Source organism: Myotis daubentonii, chromosome 16, assembly GCF_963259705.1.
Source record: "Myotis daubentonii chromosome 16, mMyoDau2.1, whole genome shotgun sequence".
Lineage (NCBI taxonomy): Eukaryota > Metazoa > Chordata > Mammalia > Chiroptera > Vespertilionidae > Myotis > Myotis daubentonii.
Window position 1 is genome coordinate 33,680,326 of NC_081855.1, and position 23,520 is coordinate 33,703,845.

Below are 23,520 nucleotides of genomic sequence, written 5' to 3' on the forward strand. Positions count from 1 at the left end.
TTCCTATATGTTCTAGTTACTGGGAACATGGCATCATCTATCGCAGTAGGTCTCAACATTCCTAATGCCACAACCCTTTAATACAGTCCCTCATGTTGTGGTGACCACCAACCATAAAATTATTTTCATTGCAACTTCATAACTATAATTTTGCTACTGTTATGAATCATTATGTAAATATGTGATATGCAGGTTGTATTTTCATTGTTACAAATTGAACATAATTAAAGCATAGTGATCAATGACAAAAACAATATATAATTATATATGTGTTTTCTGATGGTGTTAGGGGACCCCTGTGAAAGGGTGGTTTGACCCCCAAAGGGGTCGCGACTCACAGGTTGAGAACCGCTGATCTATGGGCTTTTAGTTTAGTGCATATATTGCATTGTGGAGAGTCTCAATCCTGAAGTTTGTTGTCTTCTTAGCTAAATTATTCATACCACACCATTTTCTTGGTCTGGCTTCTTCTGGGTGATTAAATACATAGTTATACCAGTGGATCCCATATGCCCACTGATTCATCTCATTTGCTATGAAATGGAACATTTGCCTGAGGCAGTGTTGTGCAAACACCATACTATCCGTAAATCTGACCAGCTGGCAGAGGCACTGAGGTTGGATTGTTCTTTCTTCCAGGATTGTTTTCTCAAGATACTCAACATGTCTCTCTTTGAGGGGAGGGGCCTTATTGAGACTTGACATCTCTGCTGCTGGGTGGTTAGACATTCAGTAGTGGCAATAGTTAAGTTGGCCTTGATGAGAGAAATCCCATACTGTTGGGACCGTGTGTAGCCTCCATCCTTGTCACTAAAGTGTCTCTGCACAAGCTCATTGCATTTAGCACTGTTGTGGCTGAGGGGAGAGGCTGGCTGACATCCACAGGACAAGTCACAGATTTCCTCCTTCGCTGTAATGCTCTCCACTTCAGTCGTGAGTGCTTGTTCAGTACTTCTAGGTTGCACATGCCCGAGTATTGAGCAGATTCCTGTAGGCATTCTACATCTCAGCATCAGAGAATCTCTGATACAGGAAAAGAGGGGTATGCATGATGGCCAAAGTAAAGTGCCGTCAGATGATATCTACATGGAGTTGGACAAACTGTGTGCAGAACTTGCTGAGGTGGTGGCCAGAGTAAGAGATGGGGCTGAAAGAATGGAAGGGGTATACAGAGGTGTCTGACACAGCACTGAATACTTGCTTATTCAGTGAAAGAAAAAAATGAAGGAACAAATGTCTGATTTCACAATATACTTACTGCCATTTCTTGACTTCCCCAATGTAGAAAATATTTTGAAAGTGTTTTTGTGTACTTCCTGAGTCTTTAAAAAAAAATAAATCATTATTGTTCAGATTATTACAGTTGTTCCTCTTTTTCCCCCCATAGCTCCCCTGTACCGGTTTCCAACCCCACCCTCTCTCTTTACCCCCCTCTCCCAATGTCCTCATCCATAGGTGTATGATTTTTGGCCAGACTCTTCCGGCACCCACCACACTCCCTTCCCCCGAGAACTGTCAGTCCACTCGGTTTCTATGGCCCTGATTCTATTCTATTCACTAGTTTATTCTGATTGTCAGATTTTTTATTCACTTGATTTTTAGATTCACTTGTTGATAGATATGTATTTGTTGTCACTTTGTTGTTCATAATTTTTATCCTTACCTTTTTCTTCTTCTTCCTCTTCTTAAAGAATACCCTTCAGCATTTCATATAATACTGGTTTGGCAGTGATGAACTCCTTTAGCTCTTGCTTTTCTGTGAAGCTCTTTATCTGAACTTAAATTCTAAATGATAGCTTTTCTGGGTAGAGTAATCTTGGTTGTAGGTTCTTGCTATTGATCACTTTGAATATTTCTTGCCACTCCCTTCTGGCCTGCATAGTTTCTGTTGAGAAATCAGCTGACATTGGTACAGGTACTCCCTTGTAGGTAACTAACTGTTTTTCTCTTGCTGCTTTTAAGATTCTCTCTTGTCTTTTGCCCTTGGCATTTTAATTGTGATGTGTCTTGATGTGGTCTTGTTTGGAATCCTTTTATTTGGGGTTCTCTGCACTTCCTGGACTTGTAAGTCTTTTTCTTTCACCAGGTAGGGGAAGTTTTCTGTCATTATTTCTTCAATAGGTTTTCAATATCTTGCTCTCTCACTTCTTCAAGCACCCCTATAATTAGGATGTTGGTACTCTTGAAGTTGCTCCAGAGGCTCCTTGCACTATCGTCATAGTTTTGTATTCTTTTTTTCCTTTTGCTTTTCTAGTTGGGTGTTTTTTGCTTCTTTATATTTCAAATCTTTGACTTGATTCTTGGGTCCCTCTAGTCTGCTGTTGGATCTATGTATATTATTCTTTATTTCAGTGAGTGTATGCTTAATTTCTAATTGGTACTTTTTCATTTCTTTGAAGGTCTCACTATATTTCTCAGAGGTTTCTAGAATATTCTTGGGTACCCTAATAACTGTGGTTTTGAACTCTGTATCCACTAGTTTGCTTTCCTCCATTTCTTTAACTTGTGACCTGTTTCTTTGTCTCCACATTTTGGCTGCTTCCCTGTGTTGATAGAGTGGCTTTGTGTGCTAGGTGTCCTATAGGGCCCAGTGGCTCAGCCTCCCCAATTACCTGAGGTGGACACTCTTAGTGCACCCCTTTGTGGGCTGTGTGCACAGTCTTGTTGTAGTTAAGCCTTGATTGCTGTTGGTATTACTGGGAGGAACTGACCTCCAGGTCAGTTGGCTGTGAGGACCAGTTGTGTCTCCAATGGGAGAACTTCTGTGCTGGAGACACCCTTATGGGTCAGGGCTTGCTTCAGTGGGGCTTTGGCACTCACTGAGTCTGCCCCCTGAGTGTGTCTGTTATGGATGTGAAGAGATGTAATCTGGATGGTCTCACTCTGACCACTGGGTAGACTGCTTCTTGGATCTACAAGGAGGTGCAAAGTCAGCCACTGCCTGATGCCACCCAGCAGGAGCTACAGAGAGATCAGCAGATTCCTCCTCTTTGTTTGGGGTTTGGAGGTGCCCAGATGAGGCGCAGCTGTGAAGTATTCAGACTGCTGAGGAGCCTTAGGCTTCTTTTAGAAGCTCTGGGGTTCTCTGACCCAGCTACAGTTTAACAGGTTTTTAGGTGGAGAAAGGCCAGGCCATTCGATGCAAAAGCCTCTGTGCACAGCTTGGGAAGGGTTGTAAATTGGGTGGGGCGAGTTCTCAGGGAATCACCAGGGCGGAGCAAACTGCAATGGCTGCTAGTCTGCTTTGCCTCGGAGAGGTCCTGGGGTCTGTGTCGTGTGACCCATTCAGGAACAATGAACGCGGCAGGAACCTCTGCAAGTGAGCCTCCCTCACATTCCAGCCTGATGCCAGACAGTACAGAGTCTGGGTGCCCAAATTCTTGCCCGGAACTGGATTTCAGAGCAGTCAGGAGCTTGTATCTCCCTCCCGATTGAAAAAGACAACAGCGTACCCAGCTGCCAGCTTCTTGGAAGGCAGCTATGCTCACCACTATACCACCAACGCCAACAACTGCTGCCAGCTTCTTTCGCGCACCTCTGTACCTCTGCACTTCCACACTTCTGCACCTCCTACCCGACTCAATGTGCGTTTCTCTTTCTTTCTAGTTTCAGAATTTCCACTCAGCCAGCCTTCCCGTGGTTCTGGATCATATTTGTTTTGTCTTTTAGTTGTAGTTTTAATGTGGTTGTGCACGGCAGCAAGTTCAGGTGTTTACCTATGCCGCCATCTTGGTTGTCTCCTCATCCATTGTTTCTGTCATTTCTGAGTGCCTACTGCGGACCAAGCACTGCTCTAGGTGCGAGGAATACAATGGTAGTCAGACACGAAGCTCCCTGCCTTCGCCCAGCTTACAGCCCAGTGGGGGAGACAAACAACAAATGAACTTACATATGTCATTGCTGACAAGTGCCATGAAGACAAATAAAGCAGGCTAAGGAGACAAACTGGAATGTGGGTGCTGCTTTAGATGGGGTGCGAGGGGGGTCAGAGAAGGCTTATCTGACAAGGTGACATGCAAACAGAGATCAGAGTTCCATGAGATAGGCAGCCACATGGACATCCAGGGAAGAGCACGCTAGGCAGAAAGGATAGCGAGTGCAAAGGTCCTGGGGCAGGGAGCATGTTTGGCAGGTTCCTGGAATAGCAAGGAAGCTGATACAGCTGGAATGGGAGGGTAGGTGAGAAGCCCCTGGTCTTTAGAACTCATCTTGCACATCCTTTGCTCTGAGAAGCCACCACTATCAGTCCCATGCTGGCAGAGGAACCCTGAGCTGCTCTGTCATCACCTGGCCATTGGTGTGTATCATTAACATGTGTGGACCACAATCACTGCATGAACAGCACAGCCCACTCGGGCTCATTAATACTATTGGTGTCTTCCCCTTGAAGCCGTGAACTCCTCAAGTGTAGAAACGGGTCCTCTGCATCCAGGTCCCCAGCGCCTGGCTCTGCAATCTCAAGTAGAGAGCATCATCTTTAAGCAGCCAAAGTCTTTCCCAGCCAAGAGGTCACCTGAGATGTGCAGGTGAGTCCCCTAGGGAGCCACCAGCAGTGAGATTCACAGACAAGACCTCCTGAAATCCAAGGGCATCGCTCAGTCGCTGCTGGGGGTGGGAGCGCTGCCGGGAATGAACTTTTGATTCATGCTCTATATACTATTGATTAGACCGCAAACTTTGTGCACTTACATGTTAACTGGTAGATTTTTGTCCAGCACAGATGCAAATGTGTGTGTGTGTTTTTCGGTAGAAAAGATAATTGCAAAAGTTACAGTTATATTGCAATATTGAATATTACTTTATTTTTCTCTAAGTTAACCAAATTTCAGAATGCCACCCCTAACTAACTGTATAAATCTTTGCTCCTCAGATGATAATAGACTCAGTTTTATGGTTCCCTAAATAATAGGTTAGGTACATATTTGACATATACGCGATCTGTCAAATTTGAATGAGTCATGTTTTTTTTTTAAAATAAATTTTATTGATTTTTTAGAGAGAAGAAGGGAGAGGGATAGAGAGTTAGAAACATCGATGAGAGAGATCAACCAGCTGCCTCCTGCACACCCCCCAGTGGGTATGTGCCTGCAACCAAGGTACATACCCTTGACCATAATCAAACCTGGGACCCTTGAGTCCGCAGGCCGACGCTCTATCCACTGAGCCAAACCTGTTCAGCTGAATGAGTCATGTTTGTAAAATTTTTATTTATTTTTTAAATTCTTACTCACTATTTTTTCCCATTGACAGTGGAAAGGAGGTGGGGAGGGAAGAGAGATGAGAGAGAGAGAGAGAGAGAGAGAAAGAAACATACATCAATATGAGAGAGATGCATCGACTCATTGCCACCCACATGTGCGCCATCAGGATCAGGATCAGACCTGCAAAACAGGTACTGTTGTTGACTGAAAGTTAAAACTAAGACCCTTTGTTGTGAGGGCCTACATTCTAACCATTGAGCCACGCTGGCCAGGGCTGAATGGGTCATGTTTTTAGCTTCTTAAAAAATGATAATCTGATGTCTCATTTTGAAAAACACAAATCCAAAGTCCAGCAATTCCTGCGTTGCGTTTTTCTCTCAAAGGTCAAGTGACATTAAATTAGATACGTTTTATTTTGTATTTATTTATTTATATATTTATCTTAATATATTTTTATTGATTTCAGAGTGTAAGGGAGAGGGAGAGAGAGATAGAAACATTAATGATGTGAAAGAATCATTGATTGGCTGCCTTCTGCACACCCCACACTGGTGATCATGCCCACAACCCGGGCATGTGCCCTTGACCGGAATTGACCCTGGAATCCTTCATTCCACAGGCCAATGCTCTATCCACTGAGCCAAACCAGCTAGGGCTGAATACGTTTTATTAATACACAGCTTTTATAACCAGAATAGAACAGTAATTCTTGCTTTTGAAAAAATAATTCAGTCCAAGAAGCTTCCAGGAGGTGAGGAAAGAGAGAATGGAGATGGGTGGCTGGGACCTAGTATCCCTTCTTATCAGTCAACAATTTGCTCAGTAGCTCAAATGAATCCTGCTCACGTTCCTCCAAAGCCAGATCTTGCTTCAGTTTCGTTACACAATCCTGAACTTCCGCTTTATTGGGGTTGGCACAGACACGCTGCCCCCTTTTGGTGGTGAAGCTGGGGAACAAGGAGGAGAAAGGTTACACATTGAGGAGGGTTCTGCAAATAGAGATGGGGAGCCCCCTCTTCCTGGCCCTTCAGATTCTCCACTCAGCCCAGCTTGTTCCTTTCTCTGCTGCAGGCACTCAGGGTGTCTCCTCTCTGAGACGCTCCCTCAGCCTGTGAGACTTCCTTAGTGACTCATGGGAGTTTCCTGGTGCAGACCTGCTCCTGCTCTCTCCTTCCTTTCCTAGCTTCCATCTTCAATGGGAACATCTCATATCTGATGCTCTGCAGGATCAGGATAAGAATGCGGACACAGCCTCCCTTGACCTTGAAGGACCCAGAGGATGTGACTTATGGGCATCCATCCATCATCAGATCCCTCCTCCCAAGATATGGCTGGCATGCTTGGCACTTACATGACAGCAGGCTGGGAGCACCCACTGGTCGTTACAAAGTAACTTTCCATGAATCTGCATCGGATTTTTCGTGGTATATAGAACGGGCAGCAGTCAGCAGGACGGTGAAAGACTGTAGTAAGAGAAAAGGCAGTCTTTAGAAAAGCCCATTTCCTTTCCTCCTTCCCTCCAAAGAACTGGGGAGGGTGAGCAGGCACAGGGCTCAAAGGGTGTGTTTTCCTCCTCAACAGCATTTGCTGGCATCTCCTTGCTTCACACTTCCCCGGGTTGAGTTGTGTCTGAGGCACCCAGGCCAAGGACACAACAGGGCCAGGACCGTTTCTCCCAGAAGTGGAAGGGTTTGATGTGTGCAGGAGGCATCAGAGAGCACCCTCCCTGGTGGGTGAGCCTTGTCCAGGACAGGCAGGAGGAAGAGGTCATCTATGGAGGAGGGACCCATGGCCCAATCTGAGCGTCCCTGTAGATGTTCACCATCCTCAGCACCCTTTCTCTTTCCCCATGTCCGCTAAACAAGGTGAATGAAGCCACTGAGCAGATCTGTATCCGCCAGCTGCTTTTAAATATATGCCACAACTAAACATTTACCTTCTTTAAAAAAAACATAAGTATTTTCATTGATTTTTAGAAAGAGAGGAAGGAAGAGGGATAGATAGAAACTTTGATGAGAAAGAGTCTTCACAGCCTCTACTGGGGATTGAGTCCGCAGCCTGGGCATGTGCCCTGACCCAGAATTGAACCAGTGACCTAATGGTTTCTGGGTGAACACTCAACTGCCGTGTTACCCTGGCCAGGCTCATTTACCTTGAGTGTCCCCCATGGGATTGAGCTGGTGGATCATCATTTTTGGTTCTATTTGGGAGAAACAAACAAGAAGGAAAGAGAAATCACTGAGAGGCAGCAATGTCTCAGTATCTCCACCTATGCCATTTCTCAGTCTAACCCCCTCCCCCAGACTGGGAATCAAACCTGTGACCGTTCTGTCCGAGGGCCAATGCTCTAATCACTGAGAAAACCAACCAGGGCAATATTACCTTTGTAAAACCTGAAAGATTCTTCATTCCAAAATACATCTAGACCAGTGGTTCCCAACCTTTTTTTTGGCCATGCCCCACCAAAACATCTCTAAAATCCTGATGCCCCCCTGTGACATATAATTCTTATTATTCAAAAGCAAACTCCTATTCACATGGAGGAATCCTAAAAGGCCATTAACTTGGTCTAAACAAGCTTCCAAGGAACATGGCATTCATGAAAGAAAAAATAAAAGAATGAAAGGACAGTTGAAGTACTGAGGAAGAAATCACTAAAAAATTGTTTAAAAAATAATATGAAGTGATATGAAAAAATAGCAAATAAGTTTTAAAACATAATAGAGTACTGAAATGCATAAATATGTCACAACACATAGTCATATACTGTATATGAGGTCCCTAGACCATAAGAAATGCAAAAAATTCACTGTTAATAACTCATTCTCAAATTGTCCCCCTGAAAAATCAAATTGACTCCCCTGTGGGGTGCGTGTCCCACGTTGGGAACCACTGATCTAGACCCCATGTTTTGGGTAAGGGATTGTAGACCTGCATTATGCTAATTAGGTTAACACAACTAAACTTTTAGCTCAGTTCTTATATAGTTTCGTATGAATTATACTTAATGAGGCATATGATTTGTTGCTTGTTATGATGTGTGTGGGGCTTGAAAATAAAGTCTTAACACATTGTGTACCCCATAGAAATCTCTAAGACATACGCCAGGGACCGCATGTTTTTGGGCAAACTGCATGTTATTTAAATCATCATAATGCACTTTATGTGTTGTTTTCCAATAATTATAACATTTTTATTTACAAAAACAATTAAAGTTCCTAGTACTTTTTTTAACCTATGGTACTGCGTAAAACATTTTCCTCTATGAAGAAGGACCAAACAAAATTTACATAAGTATCAAGATTCGCTCGTTTTTCCATGGGCGTGAAAAACGAGAACACTCGTGAGCGGTCCTTAGCAGATGGCGCGCGAAACACAAGAAAACTCCTGAGCGGAACGAAATGTGTTAAGTGGCTTTGTTTTTCTGTAACAGCTTTCCTAACTAGCTCATATCCTAACTTCACTACTTACTGTCTGTGTGATCGTGACTAAGTTATCAAAGGATTCTATGCCTTAGTTTTCTCATTTATATTATTGAGAATAATAACTATTCAATATGCAAAACTACAGAAGTTGCTGACAGTTTATTACACAGGGTTGTTAGGATGATTCAATGTATTAATATCTATAAGACAATTAGAGCAGTGCCTGCTTATACATAGACAGTGCTAGATACTAGTTTTTAAAAATAGATAGAATCATGAGGTGGACTTAGGTGAGTCACTTGTCCAGATTGTCCCATTTCTTCTTCAAAATGATAGTTTTACACTACATGGTATATAATAGTTCTAACGTGGGGTTCTATGCTTCTTTCTCCAGATTTATAATTTTAGTACAGTTCATTTGATCTTCTACATATAGTCTTATATCAGCTAAGAGAAAGTATCAAATAATTCTGGCCATGAAAAGGGAGAGAATTGTTTCCCCAAGTGGGACATATCTTCTGTATGTGGTTTTCCCATGGACCAAAAGCTGCAGAAAAAGGTCTATAGCTACTGCTACTGCTTTTAAACAAGTGCCAGATTCACCTCTATGTTGCAGGAGACTGTCCCTCTGTGTATCCTCCCTAACTGCAAGTTACCGTTCAGTTGGTCCCCAGTGAGAAGGCTCATTCAACTCACCATCATCCCAGGATTCATGGGCCAGGGATCCATGGGCAGGGGATCCGAGGGTAGAGGCAAGGATGAGGAAGGAGAGAGCAGCTGCAGAGACCTTCATCTCTCCTGTGCAGACAGTGCTGGCCTGAGGATCCTGTGCTCTTTGCTCCCTGATTACCTGGACCCAGCTCCGCCCTTATATTTATAAGAGGAGGATCAGGAAGTCACAGGACAGAAGAATGCTATTCTTTGGCTATACCATCAACAACATGATATTTCTAAAAAAGGGAACAAGCCTGGGAATGCAATAGGAAGTTGAGGGAACAATGATCTGGGGCTTTCCCTACTGCTCAATGGATATAGGCAAAAGTGTCAAAATCGGTGACAAGGACCTTAGCCAAGACAGGAATCACATCCTATGTGGATCATGAAAGTCCTATAGGAACAATTTTAACAATTTACTGAGCTCTGTGGTTAAAACAGCCTCTTCCCTTAACTAACCCCTTCCTCTCGGTAAAGGAACTACTTTCTTCTTACTTTCTCTTTGTAAAGGTCATGTATGTATATACAAGAGTGCAACCTTTACTTTTTCCCAACTCCTTTTTGCAGAAAGAATACCTAGTTGACTTTTTGTTTACAGTCAATAAGAGTGACCGTATTTTATTAAAGAGCCTTCCTTAGGAGATTTGGTTAATCTTCTAAATCAGAGTTTTCCCCTCAGGAATTAACCTTTCAAGTGCATAAAGAGCCTATTATCAGGGGTGATCCCTAGAAGGAATGCTCTAATGTGTAAACATGGTTGTGTGACTCCTCACATAGAATCTGTACCCTGGACTCCTCTCTTTGTTTTACATCCCAATCCATTAACACATATGTTGGCTTTTCTTTGAAAAATATGTCCAGCATCTTATTATTCCTTACCACCTCCACTCTCCACCTGGTCCAAGCCATCCTTGTCTCTCACTGAGATTCTATCCTTGCCCCTCTTTAGTTCATTCTGCACATTGCAACCGTAGTGAATTTATTAAAAAAGAAGTTAGATCAATTCAATCCTGTTTGAAACCTTCCAATGCAGCGGTTCTCAAACTTCTGGCCCTTTAAATATAGTTCTTCATGTTGTGACCCTACCATAAAATTATTTTCGTTGCTACTTCATAACTGTAATGTTGCTACTGTTATGAATCATAATGTAAATATCTGATATGCAGGATGATCTTTTTTTTTGTCAATATGTCTTTATTTCTTTTTTTTTTTTTTTTGCTTAAAGTATTACAAAGGGTATTACATATGTATCCATTTTATCCCCCCACCCTAGACAGTCCCCCAGCCTCCCCTATCCCCCAGTGTCTTATGTCCATTGGTTATGCTTATATGCATGCATACAAGTCCTTTAGTTGATCTCTTACCCCCCTACCTCCTGCCCCCCAACCCTCCCCGGCCTTCCCGCTGCAGTTTGACAATCTGTTTGAGGCAGCTCTGCCTCTGTATCTATTATTGTTCAAAAGTTTATAATGGTCTCTATTGTCCATGAATGAGTGAGATCATGTGGTATTTTTCCTTTATTGACTGGCTTATTTCACTTAGCATAATGCTCTCCAGTTCCATCCATGCCGTTGCAAATGGTAAGAGTTCCTTCCTTTTTACAGCAGCATAGTATTCCATCGTGTAGATGTACCACAGTTTTCTAATCCATTCATCTACTGATGGGCACTTAGGCTCTTTCCAGATCTTAGCTATGGTGAATTGTGCTGCTATGAACATAGGGGTGCATATATCCTTTCTGAGTGGTGTTTCTGGTTTCTTGGGATATATTCCTAGAAGTGGGATCACAGGGTCAAATGGGAGTTCCATTTTCAGTTTTTTAAGGAAACTCCATACTGTCTTCCATAGTGGCTGCACCAGTTGCAGGATGATCTTAAGCGACCCCTGTGAAAGGGTTGTTCGACCACCAAATGGGTCGCGATCCACAGGTTGAGAATCGCTGCTCCAATGGCTTTTTAAAAAATACGTATTTTTATTGATTTCAGAGAAGAAGGGGAAGGAAGAGAGAGATAGACACATCAAAGATGAGAGAGAATAATTGATTGGCTGCCTCCTGCACACCCCCTACCCCCACCACTGGGATATAGCCTGAAACCTAGGCATGTGTCCTGACACGGAATCGAACCATGACTTCCTGGCTCATAGGTCAACACTCAGCCACTGAGCCACATTGGCTGGACCTCCAATGGCTTTTTAATTCCACTCAGTGTAAAGCCCGATTCTTATACTGAATTATAAGCCCCTGTGTGATCTGATCCCTGTTTGCTCTCTATTATAAGCTCCTATGTGATCTGGCCCCTGTTGGCTCTCTGTTTTCATGTCCTACTACTCCCCCTCACTCACTCTGCTTCAGTTATGCAGGCTGACCCAGATTTCTGTTCCCTCTGCTTGGACCACTCTTCCCTCAAATATCTGTATTACTTTGTCTCTAACCTCCTCTAAAGTTATCTTTTCATTAAGTCTTTCTGGGACCTCTAAAATTATAATCTCCCCCTGCCAAAATTTCTTTATTTTCTTCCTGTGTACTTAACATACTACATGTTTTACTTCAAAATCTTTTAATATTTGCATCTTCTAGAACATAAACTCCATGAGAGCAGGGATTTTTGCATCTTTGTTTATTGTGGTTTCCCTGGTGACTAGCATATGGTAGGGTCTTAGTCTAGGTTCTTCTGAAAGCAGAGCATGAGCACTAGGTAAGTTGGGAAGTATTCCTAGGAGCAGGAGTGAGGGACACAACTAGTTGTGGGGATTAGTGCTTGATTCTATTGAGATTTTTGAAGAGCCTTATAAATGCATCTCAGAATATTTTTTTAAATTTAATTTAATTTTATTTAATTTTATTGCCTGGGGAAAGAAAGGGGAAGCATTTATCTCTTGGTTTTCATCTCTATGGTATTTAGAAAATGTGGAAACTTTGACCCTCTCTCTTCTCATTAAGCAGTGAGATCTATATTTTCTTTGAAACGGAGAAGGCTAGTGACTATTGTTCAATCATGTGACCACTGAGGCTAGTTTGGGAAAAGCCATGGAGCTTCAACCTTCATCACTGGAATACTCACTCACCTTTGGAACTCTAAGCTACCAGTAAGAAGACTGACGAGCTTGAGACTGCCATGCTGTGAGGAAGCCCAAACCACATGCAGGTGTTCTGATAGACAGTCCCACATGAGCATAGCCTTTAGGTCATCCCAGCCTAGGTTCCAGGCGGAGGAGTGAGGAAGCCTCTAGAACTGTAGTGCTGCTTGATACAACAACTACTGGTCACATGAGGTTACTGAGCACTTTAAATGGGGCTAGTCTAACTCTTGAAACAAATGAAAAAAATAGAAAGCCTCAATAAAGAAATAGAAAGTGAGAAGTAGAAGATATAAAGAAGAACAAAATGGAAATCATAGAACTGGAAAATACCATAACGAAAATAAAATGTTCAATGGGTGGGTACAGAGAACATAGAAACAGAACAATAGAAATCACCCAATATGAATAACAGAAAATAGACACCCCCCCCCCAAAAAAATGAACAGGTATATGATTTGTAAAATATCACCATTCCACTGGTTGCCTTGTCACTCTGTTGACTGTGTCCTTTGATGTACAAAAGTTTTAAGTTTGATGTAGTCTCATGTGTTTATTTTTGCTTCAGTTGTTTGTGCTCTCGGTGTCATGTCTATTTTTATTTCTTACAACTGAATGTGCATCTACAATTAATTCAAAATAAAAAGTATACTTAAAATAGAAAAGAAATAAATGGGGCTAATATAAATTAAGATGTTCCAAAGGCACAAACTACATCCTGGGTTTCAAAGATTTAGTACTCACCTCACCCCCCAAAAAAAGGTGTTAACATGTCTCCTTTTTTATATTGAATACGTGCAAAAATGATAATATTTTGGATATATTGTGTTAGAGAAAATAGATTATTAAAATAGATTTTATCTGTTTCTTTTTACTTTTTTAATGTGGTTATTAGGAAATTTCAAATTACATACATGACTGCATATTATTTATATTGGACAGCACTGCACTGTTCTGGGTGATTCCCCATCGGTTGGAGTACCCCTTGCCACCTGTGTTTTCCCAGGTGAGACCCCAGGCATCATGGAGCAGAGACAAGCCATCCCTACTGTGCCCTGTATGGATTTCTGTCTCATAGAATTTGTGAGTAGAATAAAATAGTAGTTATTTTATACCATTAAGGTTTGGGTGATTGGTTACACAGCAATAGATGATGGGAGCAACCCTTCCTTTTCCAATAGTGGGTCACAGGTATAATTTCCTGGCAGTTTTGCTTTGCTCATGCGTATGTGTTGTGTTCTTGCAGGTGTTCCACATCACAGGATCAGAGGAGCCCCACGGAAGAAGTTAGGGTTATGAAGGACAGGCTGAAGCAAGACACCTGCAGGAAGCTTATGTAAATGTAAAAGAGTGATGACTGAGCATGTGGATGAGGTAAGGAGTAGGGTCAAAAGATATGAATGATACAGTCCATCCCTTGCTTCCCTCCCATATGTTTGTGTCTTTGTTTTGTCAAATCCATTAGAAAGCCTCCTTCAGATGGTTTTATTAGTTCTTTCAAGTTAAATGGAACCCTATACTAGTGCATCATCATTGTCCCCATCCTTCCCAGGAACCTAGCAGAGCCTAATCCAACTTAATTCAGCAAAGCCTAATGTTGCAGGGATGGGAACCACAAATAGATCAAGAGGAATCATGGAGAGAGGGACCAATCCTACATTAATTCCTTGGTTCCTATATGTTCTAGTTACTGGGAACATGGCATCATCTATCGCAGTAGGTCTCAACCTTCCTAATGCTGCGACCCTTTAATACAGTTCCTCATGTTGTGGTGACCACCAACCATAAAATTATTTTCGTTGCTACTTCATAACTATAATTTTGCTACTGTTATGAATCATTATGTAAATATGTGATATGCAGGTTGTATTTTCATTGTTACAAATTGAACATAATTAAAGCATAGTGATCAATGACAAAAACAATATATAATTATATATGTGTTTTCTGATGGTCTTAGGTGACCCCTGTGAAAGGGTGGTTTGACCCCCAAAGGGGTCGCGACTCACAGGTTGAGAACCGCTGATCTATGGGCTTTTAGTTTAGTGCATATATTGCATTGTGGAGATTCTCAATCCTGAAGTTTGTTGTCTTCTTAGCTAAATTATTCATACCACACCATTTTCTTGGTCTGGCTTCTTCTGGGTGATTAAATACATAATTATACCAGTGGATCCCATATGCCCACTGATTCATCTCATTTGCTATGAAATGGAACATTTGCCTGAGGCAGTGTTGTGCAAACACCATACTATCCGTAAATCTGACCAGCTGGCAGAGGCACTGAGGTTGGATTGTTCTCTCTTCCAGGATTGTTTTCTCAAGATACTCAACATGTCTCTCTTTGAGGGGAGGGGCCTTATTGAGACTTGACATCTCTGCTGTTGGGTGGTTAGACATTCAGTAGTGGCAATAGTTAAGTTGGCCTTGATGAGAGAAATCCCATACTGTTGGGACCGTGTGTAGCCTCCATCCTTGTCACTAAAGTGTCTCTGCACAAGCTCATTGCATTTAGCACTGTTGTAGCTGAGGGGAGAGGCTGGCTGACATCCACAGGACAAGTCACAGATTTCCTCCTTCGCTGTAATGCCCTCCACTTCAGTCGTGAGTGCTTGTTCAGTACTTCTAGGTTGCACATGCCCGAGTATTGAGCAGATTCCTGTAGGCATTCTACATCTCAGCATCAGAGAATCTCTGATACAGGAAAAGAGGGGTATGCATGATGGCCAAAGTAAAGTGCCGTCAGATGATCTCTACATGGAGTTGGACAAACTGTGTGCAGAACTTGCTGAGGTGGTGGCCAGAGTAAGAGATGGGGTGAAAGAATGGAAGGGGTATACAGAGGTGTCTGACACAGCACTGAATACTTGCTTATTCAGTGAAAGAAAAAATGAAGGAACAAATGTCTGATTTCACAATATACTTACTGCCATTTCTTGACTTCCCCAATGTAGAAAACATTTTGTAAGTGTTTTTGTGTACTTCCTGAGTCTTTAAAAAAAAATAAATCATTATTGTTCAGATTATTACAGTTGTTCCTCTTTTCCCCCCCCCCATTGCTCCCCTGTACCTGTTTCCCACCCCACCCTCTCTCTTTACTCCCCTCCGCCACTGTCCTCATCCATAGGTGTATGATTTTTGACCAGACTCTCCCAGCACCAACCACACTCCCTTCCCCCTGAGAATTGTCAGCCCACTCCCTTTCTATGGCCCTGATTCTATTCTATTCACCAGATTATTCTGATTGTCAGATTTTTTATTCACTTGATTTTTAGATTCACTTGTTGATAGATATGTATTTGTTGTCACTTTGTTGTTCATAATTTTTATCCTTACCTTTTTCTTCTTCTTCCTCTTCTTAAAGAATACCCTTCAGCATTTCATATAATACTGGTGTGGCAGTGATGAACTCCTTTAGCTCTTGCTTGTCTGTGAAGCTCTTTATCTGACCTTAAATTCTAAATGATAGCTTTTCTGGGTAGAGTAATCTTGGTTGTAGGTTCTTGCTATTGATCACTTTGAATATTTCTTGCCACTCCCTTCTGGCCTGCATAGTTTCTGTTGAGAAATCAGCTGACAGTTGTATGGGTACAACTTTTCTCTTGCTGCTTTTAAGATACTCTCTTTGTCTTTTGCCCTTGGCATTTTAATTGTGATGTGTCTTGGTGTGGTCTTCTTTGGATTCCTTTTGTTTGGGGTTCTCTGCATTTCCTGGACTTGTAAGTCTTTTTCTTTCACCAGGTAGGGGAAGTTTTCTGTCATTATTTCTTCAGTAGGTTTTCAATATCTTGCTCTCTCTCTTCTTCTAGCACCCCTATAATTAGGATGTTGGTACTCTTGAAGTTGCTCCAGAGGCTCCTTGCACTATCGTCATATTTTTGTATTCTTTTTTCCTTTTGCTTTTCTGGTTGGGTGTTTTTTGCTTCTTTGTATTTCAAATCTTTGACTTAATTCTTGGGTTCCTCTAGTCTGCTGTTGGATCTCTGTATATTATTCTTTATTTCGGTGAGTGTATGCTTAATTTCTAATTGGTACTTTTTCATTTCTTTGAAGGTCTCACTATATTTCTCAGAGGTTTCTAGAATATTCTTGGGTACCCTAATAACTGTGGTTTTGAACTCTGTATCCACTAGTTTGCTTTCCTCCATTTCTTTAACTTGTGACCTGTTTCTTTGTCTCCACATTTTGGCTGCTTCCCTGTGTTGATAGAGTGGCTTTGTGTGCTAGGTGTCCTATAGGGCCCAGTGGCTCAGCCTCCCCAATTACCTGAGGTGGACACTCTTAGTGCACCCCTTTGTGGGCTGTGTGCACAGTCTTGTTGTAGTTAAGCCTTGATTGCTGTTGGTATTACTGGGAGGAACTGACCTCCAGGTCAGTTGGCTGTGAGGACCAGTTGTGTCTCCAATGGGAGAACTTCTGTGCTGGAGACACCCTTATGGGTCAGGGCTTGCTTCAGTGGGGCTTTGGCACTCACTGAGTCTGCCCCCTGAGTGTGTCTGTTATGGATGTGAAGAGATGTAATCTGGATGGTCTCACTCTGACCACTGGGTAGACTGCTTCTTGGATCTAGAAGGAGGTGCAAAGTCAGCCACTGCCTGATGCCACCCAGCAGGAGCTACAGAGAGATCAGCAGATTCCTCCTCTTTGTTTGGGGTTTGGAGGTGCCCAGATGAGGCGCAGCTGTGAAGTATTCAGACTGCTGCGGAGCCTTAGGCCTTCTTTTAGAAGCTCTGGGGTTCCCTGACCCAGCTACAGTTTAACAGTTTTTAGGTGGAGAAAGGCCAGGCCATTCGATGCAAAAGCCTCTGTGCACAGCTTGGGTAGGGTTGTAAATTGGGTGGGGCGAGTTCTCAGGGAATCACCAGGGCGGAGCAAACTGCAATGGCTGCTAGTCTGCTTTGCCTCGGAGAGGTCCTGGGGTCTGTGTCGTCTGACCCCATGCAGGAACAATGAACGCTGCAGGTACCTCTGCGAGAGAGCCGCCCTCACGTTCCAGCCCGATGCCAGACAGTACAGTTTCTCTCTGTATGAGTCTGGGTGCCCAAATTCCTGCCCGGAACTGGATCTCAGAGCAGTCAGGAGCTTGTATCTCCCTCCCGATTGAAAAAGACAACAGCGTACCCAGCTGCCAGCTTCTTTCGCGCACCTCTGTACCTCTGCACTTCCACACTTCTGCACCTCCTACCCGACTCAATGTGCTTTTCTCTTTCTTTCTAGTTTCAGAATTTCCACTCAGCCAGCCTTCCCGTGGTTCTGGATCATATTTGTTTTGTCTTTTTAATGTTTTGTAGTTTTAATGTGGTTGTACACGGCAGCAAGTTCAGGTGTTTACCTATGCCGCCATCTTGGTTGTCTCCTCATCCATTGTTTCTGTCATTTCTGAGTGCCTACTGCGGACCAAGCACTGCTCTAGGTGCGAGGAATACAATGGTAGTCAGACACGAAGCTCCCTGCCTTCGCCCAGCTTACAGCCCAGTGGGGGAGACAAACAACAAATGAACTAACATATGTCATTGCTGACAGGTGCCATGAAGACAAATAAAGCAGGCTAAGGAGACAAACTGGAATGTGGGTGCTGCTTTAGATGGGGTGCGAGGGGGGTCAGAGAAGGCTTATCTGACAAGGTGACATGCAAACAGAGATCAGAGTTCCATGAGACAGGCAGCCACATGGACATCCAGGGAAGAGCACACTAGGCAGAAAGGATAGCGAGTGCAAAGGTCCTGGGGCAGGGAGCATGTTTGGCAGGTTCCTGGAATAGCAAGGAAGCTGATACAGCTGGAATGGGAGGGTAGGTGAGAAGCCCTTGGTCTTTAGAACTCATCTTGCACATCCTTTGATCTGAGAAGCCACCACCATCAGTCCCATGCTGGCAGAGGAACCCTGAGCTGCTCTGTCATCACCTGGCCATTGGTGTGTATCATTAACATGTGTGGACCACAATCACTGCATGAACAGCGCAACCCACTCAGGCTCATTAGTACTATTGGTGTCTTCCCCTCGAAGCCGTGAACTCCTCAAGTGTAGAAACGGGTCCTCTGCATCAGGATCCCCAGCGCCTGGCTCTGCAATCTCAAGTAGAGAGCATCATCTTTAAGCAGCCAGAGTCTTTCCCAGCCAAGAGGTCACCTGAGATGTGCAGGTGAGTCCCCCAGGGAGCCACCAGCAGTGAGATTCACAGACAAGACCTCCTGAAATCCAAGGGCATCGCTCCGTCGCCGCCGGGGGTGGGAGCGCTGCTGGGAATGAACTTTTGATTCATGCTCTATATACTATTGATTAGGCCGGAAACTTTGTGCACTTACATGTTAACTGGTAGATTTTTGTCCAGCACAGATGCAAATGTGTGTGTGTGTTTTTCGGTAGAAAAGATAATTGCAAAAGTTACAGTTATATTGCAATATTGAATATTACTTTATTTTTCTCTAAGTTAACCAAATTTCAGAATGCCACGCCCAACTAACTGTATAAATCTTTGTTCCTCAGATGATAATAGACTCAGTTTTACGGTTCCCTAAATAATAGGTTAGGTACATATTTGACATATACATGATCTGTCAAATTTGAATGAGTCATGTTTTTAAAAAAATATATTTTATTGATTTTTTAGAGAGAAGAAGGGAGAGGGATAGAGAGTTAGAAACATAGATGAGAGAGATCAACCAGCTGCCTCCTGCACACCCCCCAGTGGGGATGTGCCTGCAACCAAGGTACATGCCCTTGACCAGAATCGAACCTGGGACCCTTGAGTCCGCAGTCCGACACTCTATCCACTGAGCCAAACCTGTTCGGCTGAGTGAGTCATGTTTTTAAAATTTTTATTTATTTTTTAAATTCTTACTCACAGTTTTTTCCCATTGACAGTGGAAAGGAGGTGGGGAGGGAAGAGAGATGAGAAAGAGAGAGAGAGAGAGAGAGAGAGAGAGAGAGAGAGAGAAAGAAACATACATCAATATGAGAGAGATGCATCCACTCATTGCCACCCACATGCGCGCCATCAGGGTCAGGATCAAACCTGCAAAACAGGTACTGTTGTTGACTGGAAGTTAAAACTAAGACCCTTTGGTGTGAGGGCCTACATTCTAACCATTGAGCCACGCTGGCCAGGGCTGAATGAGTCATGTTTTTAGCTTCTTAAAAAATGATAAGCTGATGTCTCATTTTGAAAAAGACAAATCTAAAGTTCAGTAATTCCTGCACTGCGTTTTCCTCTCAAAGGTCGAGTGACATTAAATTGGATACGTTATATTTTGTATTTATTTATTTATATATTTATTTTAATATATTTTTATGATTTCAGAGTGTAAGGGAGAGGGAGAGAGATTTAGAAACATTAATGATGAGAAAGAATCATTGATTGGCTGCCTCCTGCACACCCCACACTGGTGATCAAGCCCACAACCTGGGCATGTGCCCTTGACCGGAATCAAACCCTGAACCCTTCAGTCCACAGGCCGATGCTCTATCCACTGAGCCAAACCAGCTAGGGCTGAATACGTTTTATTAATACACAGCTTTTATAACCAGAATAGAACAGTAATTCTTGCTTTTGAAAAAATAATTCAGTCCAAGAAGCTTCCAGGAGGTGAGGAAAGAGAGAATGGAGATGGGTGGCTGGGACCTAGTATCCCTTCTTATCAGTCAACAATTTGCTCAGTAGCTCAAATGAGTCCTGCTCACGTTCCTCCAAAGCCAGATCTTGCTTCAGTTTCGTTACACAATCCTGAACTTCCGCTTTATTGGGGTTGGCACAGATACGCTGCCCCCTTTTGGTTTTGAAGCTGGGGAACAAGGTGGAGAAAGGTTACACATTGAGGAGGGTTCTGCAAATAGAGATGGGGAGCCCCCTCTTCCTGGCCCTTCAGATTCTCCACTCAGCCCAGCTTGTTCCTTTCTTTGCTGCAGGCACTCAGGGTGTCTCCTCTCTGAGACGCTCCCTCAGCCTGTGAGACTTCCTTAGTGACTCATGGGAGTTTCCAGTTCGGACCTGCTACTGCTCTCTCCTTCCTTTCCTAGCTTCCATCTTCAATGGGAACATCTCATATCTGATGCTCTGCAGGATCAGGATAAGAATGAGGACACAGCCTCCCTTGACCTTGAAGGACCCAGAGGATGTGACTTTTATGGGCATCCATCCATCAACAGGTCCCTCCTCCCAACATATGGCTGGCATGCTTGGCACTTACATGACAGCAGGCTGGGAGCACCCACTGGTCATTACAAAGTAACTTCCCATGAATCTGCATCGGATTTTTCGTGGTGTATAGGACGGGCAGCAGTCAGGAGGATGGTGAACGCCTATAGTAAGAGAAAAGGCAGTCTTTAGAAAAGCCTATTTCCTTTCCTCCTTCCCTCCAAAGTACTGGGGAGGGTGAGCAGGCACAGGGCTCAAAGGGTGTGTTTTCCTCCTCAACAGCATTTGCTGGCATCTCCTTGCTTCACACTTCCCCGGGTTGAGTTGTGTCTGAGGCACCCAGGCCAAGGACACAACAGGGCCAGGACCGTTTCTCCCAGAAGTGGAAGGGTTTGATGCATGCAGGAGGCATCAGAGAGCACCCTTCCTGGTAGGTGAGCCTTGTCCAGGACAGGCAGGAGGAAGAGGTCATCTATGGAGGAGGGACCCATGGCCCAATCTGAGCTTCCCTGTAGATGTTCACCATCCTCAGCACCCTTTCTCTTTCCCCATGTCCTCTAAACAAGGTGAATGAAGCCACTGAGCAGATCTGTATCCGCCAGCTGCTTTTAAATATATGCCACAACTAAACATTTACCTTCTTTAAAAAAAACATAAGTATTTTCATTGATTTTTAGAAAGAGAGGAAGGAATGGGGATAGATAGAAACTTTGATGAGAAAGTGTCTGCACAGCCTCTACTGGGGATTGAGTCCGCAGCCTGGGCATGTGCCCTGACCCAGAATTGAACCAGTGACCTAATGATTTCTGGGTCAATGCCCAACTGCTGACTTAGACTGGCCAGGCTCATTTACTGGGTGAGGGCCCTCTGGGATCCAACTGATGCATCACCATTTTTGGTTCTGTTTGGGAGAAACGGACAAGTAGGAAAGAGAAGTCACTGGGAGGCAGCAGTGTCTCAGTATCTCCACCTACCCCATTTCTCAGCCTTACCCCCTTTCCCAGACTGGGAATTGAACCCGTGACTATTCTGTCCAAGGGCCGATGCTCTTACCATTGAGAAAACTAGCCAGGGCTATATTACCTTTGTAAAACCTGAAAGATTCTGCATTCCAAAACACGTCTAGACCAGTGGTTCCCAACTTTTTTTTGACCATGCACCACCTAAGCATCTCTAAAATCCTGATGCTAGGGTTATCAAGGTGATTCAATGTATTACTACTATCTATAGACAACTAGAGCAGTGCCTGCTTGGACATAGACAGTGCTAGATACTAGTTTTTAAAAATAGATTGAATGATGAGGTGGACTTAGGTGAGTCACTTGTCCAGATTGTCCCATTTCTTCTTCAAAATGATAGTTTCACTCTACATGGTATATAATAGTTCTAACGTGGGGTTCTATGCTTCTTTCTCCAGATTTATAATTTTAGTACAGTTCTTTTGATCTTCTACATATGGTCCTATATCAGCTAAGAGAAAGTATCAAATAATTCTGGCCATGAAAAGGGAGAGAATTGTTTCCCCAAGTGGGACATATCTTCTGTATGTGGTTTTTCCCATGGACCAAAAGCTGCAGAAAAAGGTCTATAGCTACTGCTACTGCTTTTAAACAAGTGCCAGATTCACCTCTATGTTGCAGGAGACTGTCCCTCTGTGTATCCTCCCTAACTGCAAGTTACCGTTCAGTTGGTCCCCAGTGAGAAGGCTCATTCAACTCACCATCATCCCAGGATTCATGGGCCAGGGATCCATGGGCAGAGTATCTGAGGGTAGAGGCAAGGATGAGGAAGGAGAGAGCAGCTGCAGAGACCTTCATCTCCCTGGTGTGCAGACAGTGCTGGCCTGAGGATCCTGTGCTCTTTGCTCCCTGATTACCTGCACCCAGCTCCGCCCTTGTATTTATAAGAGGAGGATCAGGACGTCACAGGGCAGAAGAATGCTATTCTTTGGCTATACCATCAACAACATGATATTTCTAAAAAAGGGAACAAGCCTGGGAATGCAATAGGAAGTTGAGGGAACAATGATCTGGGGCTTTCCCTACTGCTCAATGGATATAGGCAAAAGTGTCAAAATTGGTGACAAGGACCTTAGCCAAGACAGGAATCGAGACCATGTGAGAGGAGCTCTCACATCCTATTCGGATCATGAAAGTCCTATAGGCAGAATGTTAACAATTTACTGAGCTCTGTGGTTAAAACAGTCTCTCCCCCGTAACTTCCCCTTCCTTTCGGTAAAGGAACTACTTTCTTCTTACTTTCTCTTTGTAAAGGTCATGTATGTATATACTAGAGTGCAATCTTTACTTGTTCCCAACTTTTTTTTGCAGAAAGAATACCTAGTTGACTTTTTGTTTACAGTCAACAAGAGTGACCATATTTTATTAAAGATCCTTCCTTAGATTTAATTAATCTTCTAAATCAGAGTTTTCCCCTCAGGAATTAACTACTTTCAAGTGCACAAACTGCCTATTATCAGGGATGATCAGTAGAAGGAATGCTCTAATGTGTAAACATGGTTGTGTGACTCCTCACATAGAATCTTTACCCTGGAATCCTCTCTTTGTTTCACATCCCACATCCAATCCTTTACCAAATACATTGGCTTTTCTTTTGAAAAATATGTCCAGCATCTTATTATTCCTTACCACCTCCACTCTCCACCTGGTCCAAGCCATCCTTGTCTCTCACTGAGATTCTGTCCTTGCCCCTCTTTAGTTCATTCTGCACATTGCAAATACAGTGAGTTTATTTAAAAAGAAGTTAGATCAATTCAATCCTGTTTGAAACCCTCCAATGGCTTTTTAAAAAATATATTTTATTGATTTTTTACAGAAAGGAAGGGAAAGCGATAGAGTGTTAGAAACATCGATGAGAGAGAAACATCGATCAGCTGCCTCCTACACACCTCCTCCTGGGGATGTGCACGCAACCAAGGTACATGCCCTTCTCGGAATTGAACCTGGGA

General features: G+C 43.3%; 2 protein-coding genes and 1 long non-coding RNA gene across 5 annotated transcripts in view; 1 reads left to right on the plus strand and 2 right to left on the minus strand.

Annotated features, from left to right (window-relative positions):
- The window catches only part of LOC132218443 (uncharacterized), a 29,135-nt gene extending 13,733 nt beyond the window's left edge, over positions 1 to 15,402 (plus strand). Inside the window, exons 4-5 of one of the 2 annotated variants that reach the window (XR_009449193.1) lie at positions 13,425 to 13,501; positions 13,665 to 15,402. This is a non-coding gene — a long non-coding RNA (uncharacterized LOC132218443). Of the gene's footprint in view, positions 1 to 639; positions 1,141 to 13,424; positions 13,502 to 13,664 lie in introns of those variants that run through there. The other variant, XR_009449194.1, reaches the window with a different exon arrangement.
- On the minus strand, positions 5,852 to 9,498 carry LOC132218433 (C-C motif chemokine 15-like). 2 transcript variants are annotated; one of them, XM_059669655.1, is made up of 4 exons: positions 9,323 to 9,498; positions 7,354 to 7,401; positions 6,553 to 6,664; positions 5,852 to 6,148 (listed from the first exon to the last, which is right to left on the minus strand). In XM_059669655.1, the coding sequence occupies exons 1-4, from the start codon at positions 9,417 to 9,419 to the stop codon at positions 5,989 to 5,991; spliced, it is 417 nt and encodes a 138-aa protein (XP_059525638.1). In that variant the 5' UTR covers positions 9,420 to 9,498; the 3' UTR covers positions 5,852 to 5,988. The 2 variants fall into 2 exon arrangements, with proteins under 2 accessions (XP_059525638.1, XP_059525639.1); XM_059669656.1 differs by lacking the exon at positions 7,354 to 7,401 and having other exon boundaries at positions 9,323 to 9,497.
- Positions 15,403 to 19,902: 4,500 nt separating the features above from the next.
- On the minus strand, positions 19,903 to 22,475 carry LOC132218435 (C-C motif chemokine 15-like). Its single transcript, XM_059669657.1, has 4 exons — positions 22,273 to 22,475; positions 21,406 to 21,453; positions 20,605 to 20,716; positions 19,903 to 20,199 (listed from the first exon to the last, which is right to left on the minus strand). The coding sequence occupies exons 1-4, from the start codon at positions 22,367 to 22,369 to the stop codon at positions 20,040 to 20,042; spliced, it is 417 nt and encodes a 138-aa protein (XP_059525640.1). The 5' UTR covers positions 22,370 to 22,475; the 3' UTR covers positions 19,903 to 20,039.
- Positions 22,476 to 23,520: the final 1,045 nt, after the last annotated feature.

Bases quoted from the DNA above. Each gene is read 5' to 3' on its own strand.
- LOC132218433 (XM_059669655.1), bottom strand. From the start codon at position 9,419: ATGAAGGTCTCTGCAGCTGCTCTCTCCTTCCTCATCCTTGCCTCTACC. The intron at 7,402-9,322 runs GTGAGTTGAATG...TCTCCCAAATAG, and splicing joins CCATGAATCCTGGGATGATG to AACCAAAAATGATGATCCAC. The intron at 6,665-7,353 runs GTAAATGAGCCT...CTCTTACTACAG, and splicing joins TCCCATGGGGGACACTCAAG to TCTTTCACCGTCCTGCTGAC.
- LOC132218435 (XM_059669657.1), bottom strand. From the start codon at position 22,369: ATGAAGGTCTCTGCAGCTGCTCTCTCCTTCCTCATCCTTGCCTCTACC. The intron at 21,454-22,272 runs GTGAGTTGAATG...TCTCCCAAACAG, and splicing joins CCATGAATCCTGGGATGATG to AACCAAAAATGGTGATGCAT. The intron at 20,200-20,604 runs GTAAGTGCCAAG...CTTGTTCCCCAG, and splicing joins TGCTCCCAGCCTGCTGTCAT to CTTCAAAACCAAAAGGGGGC.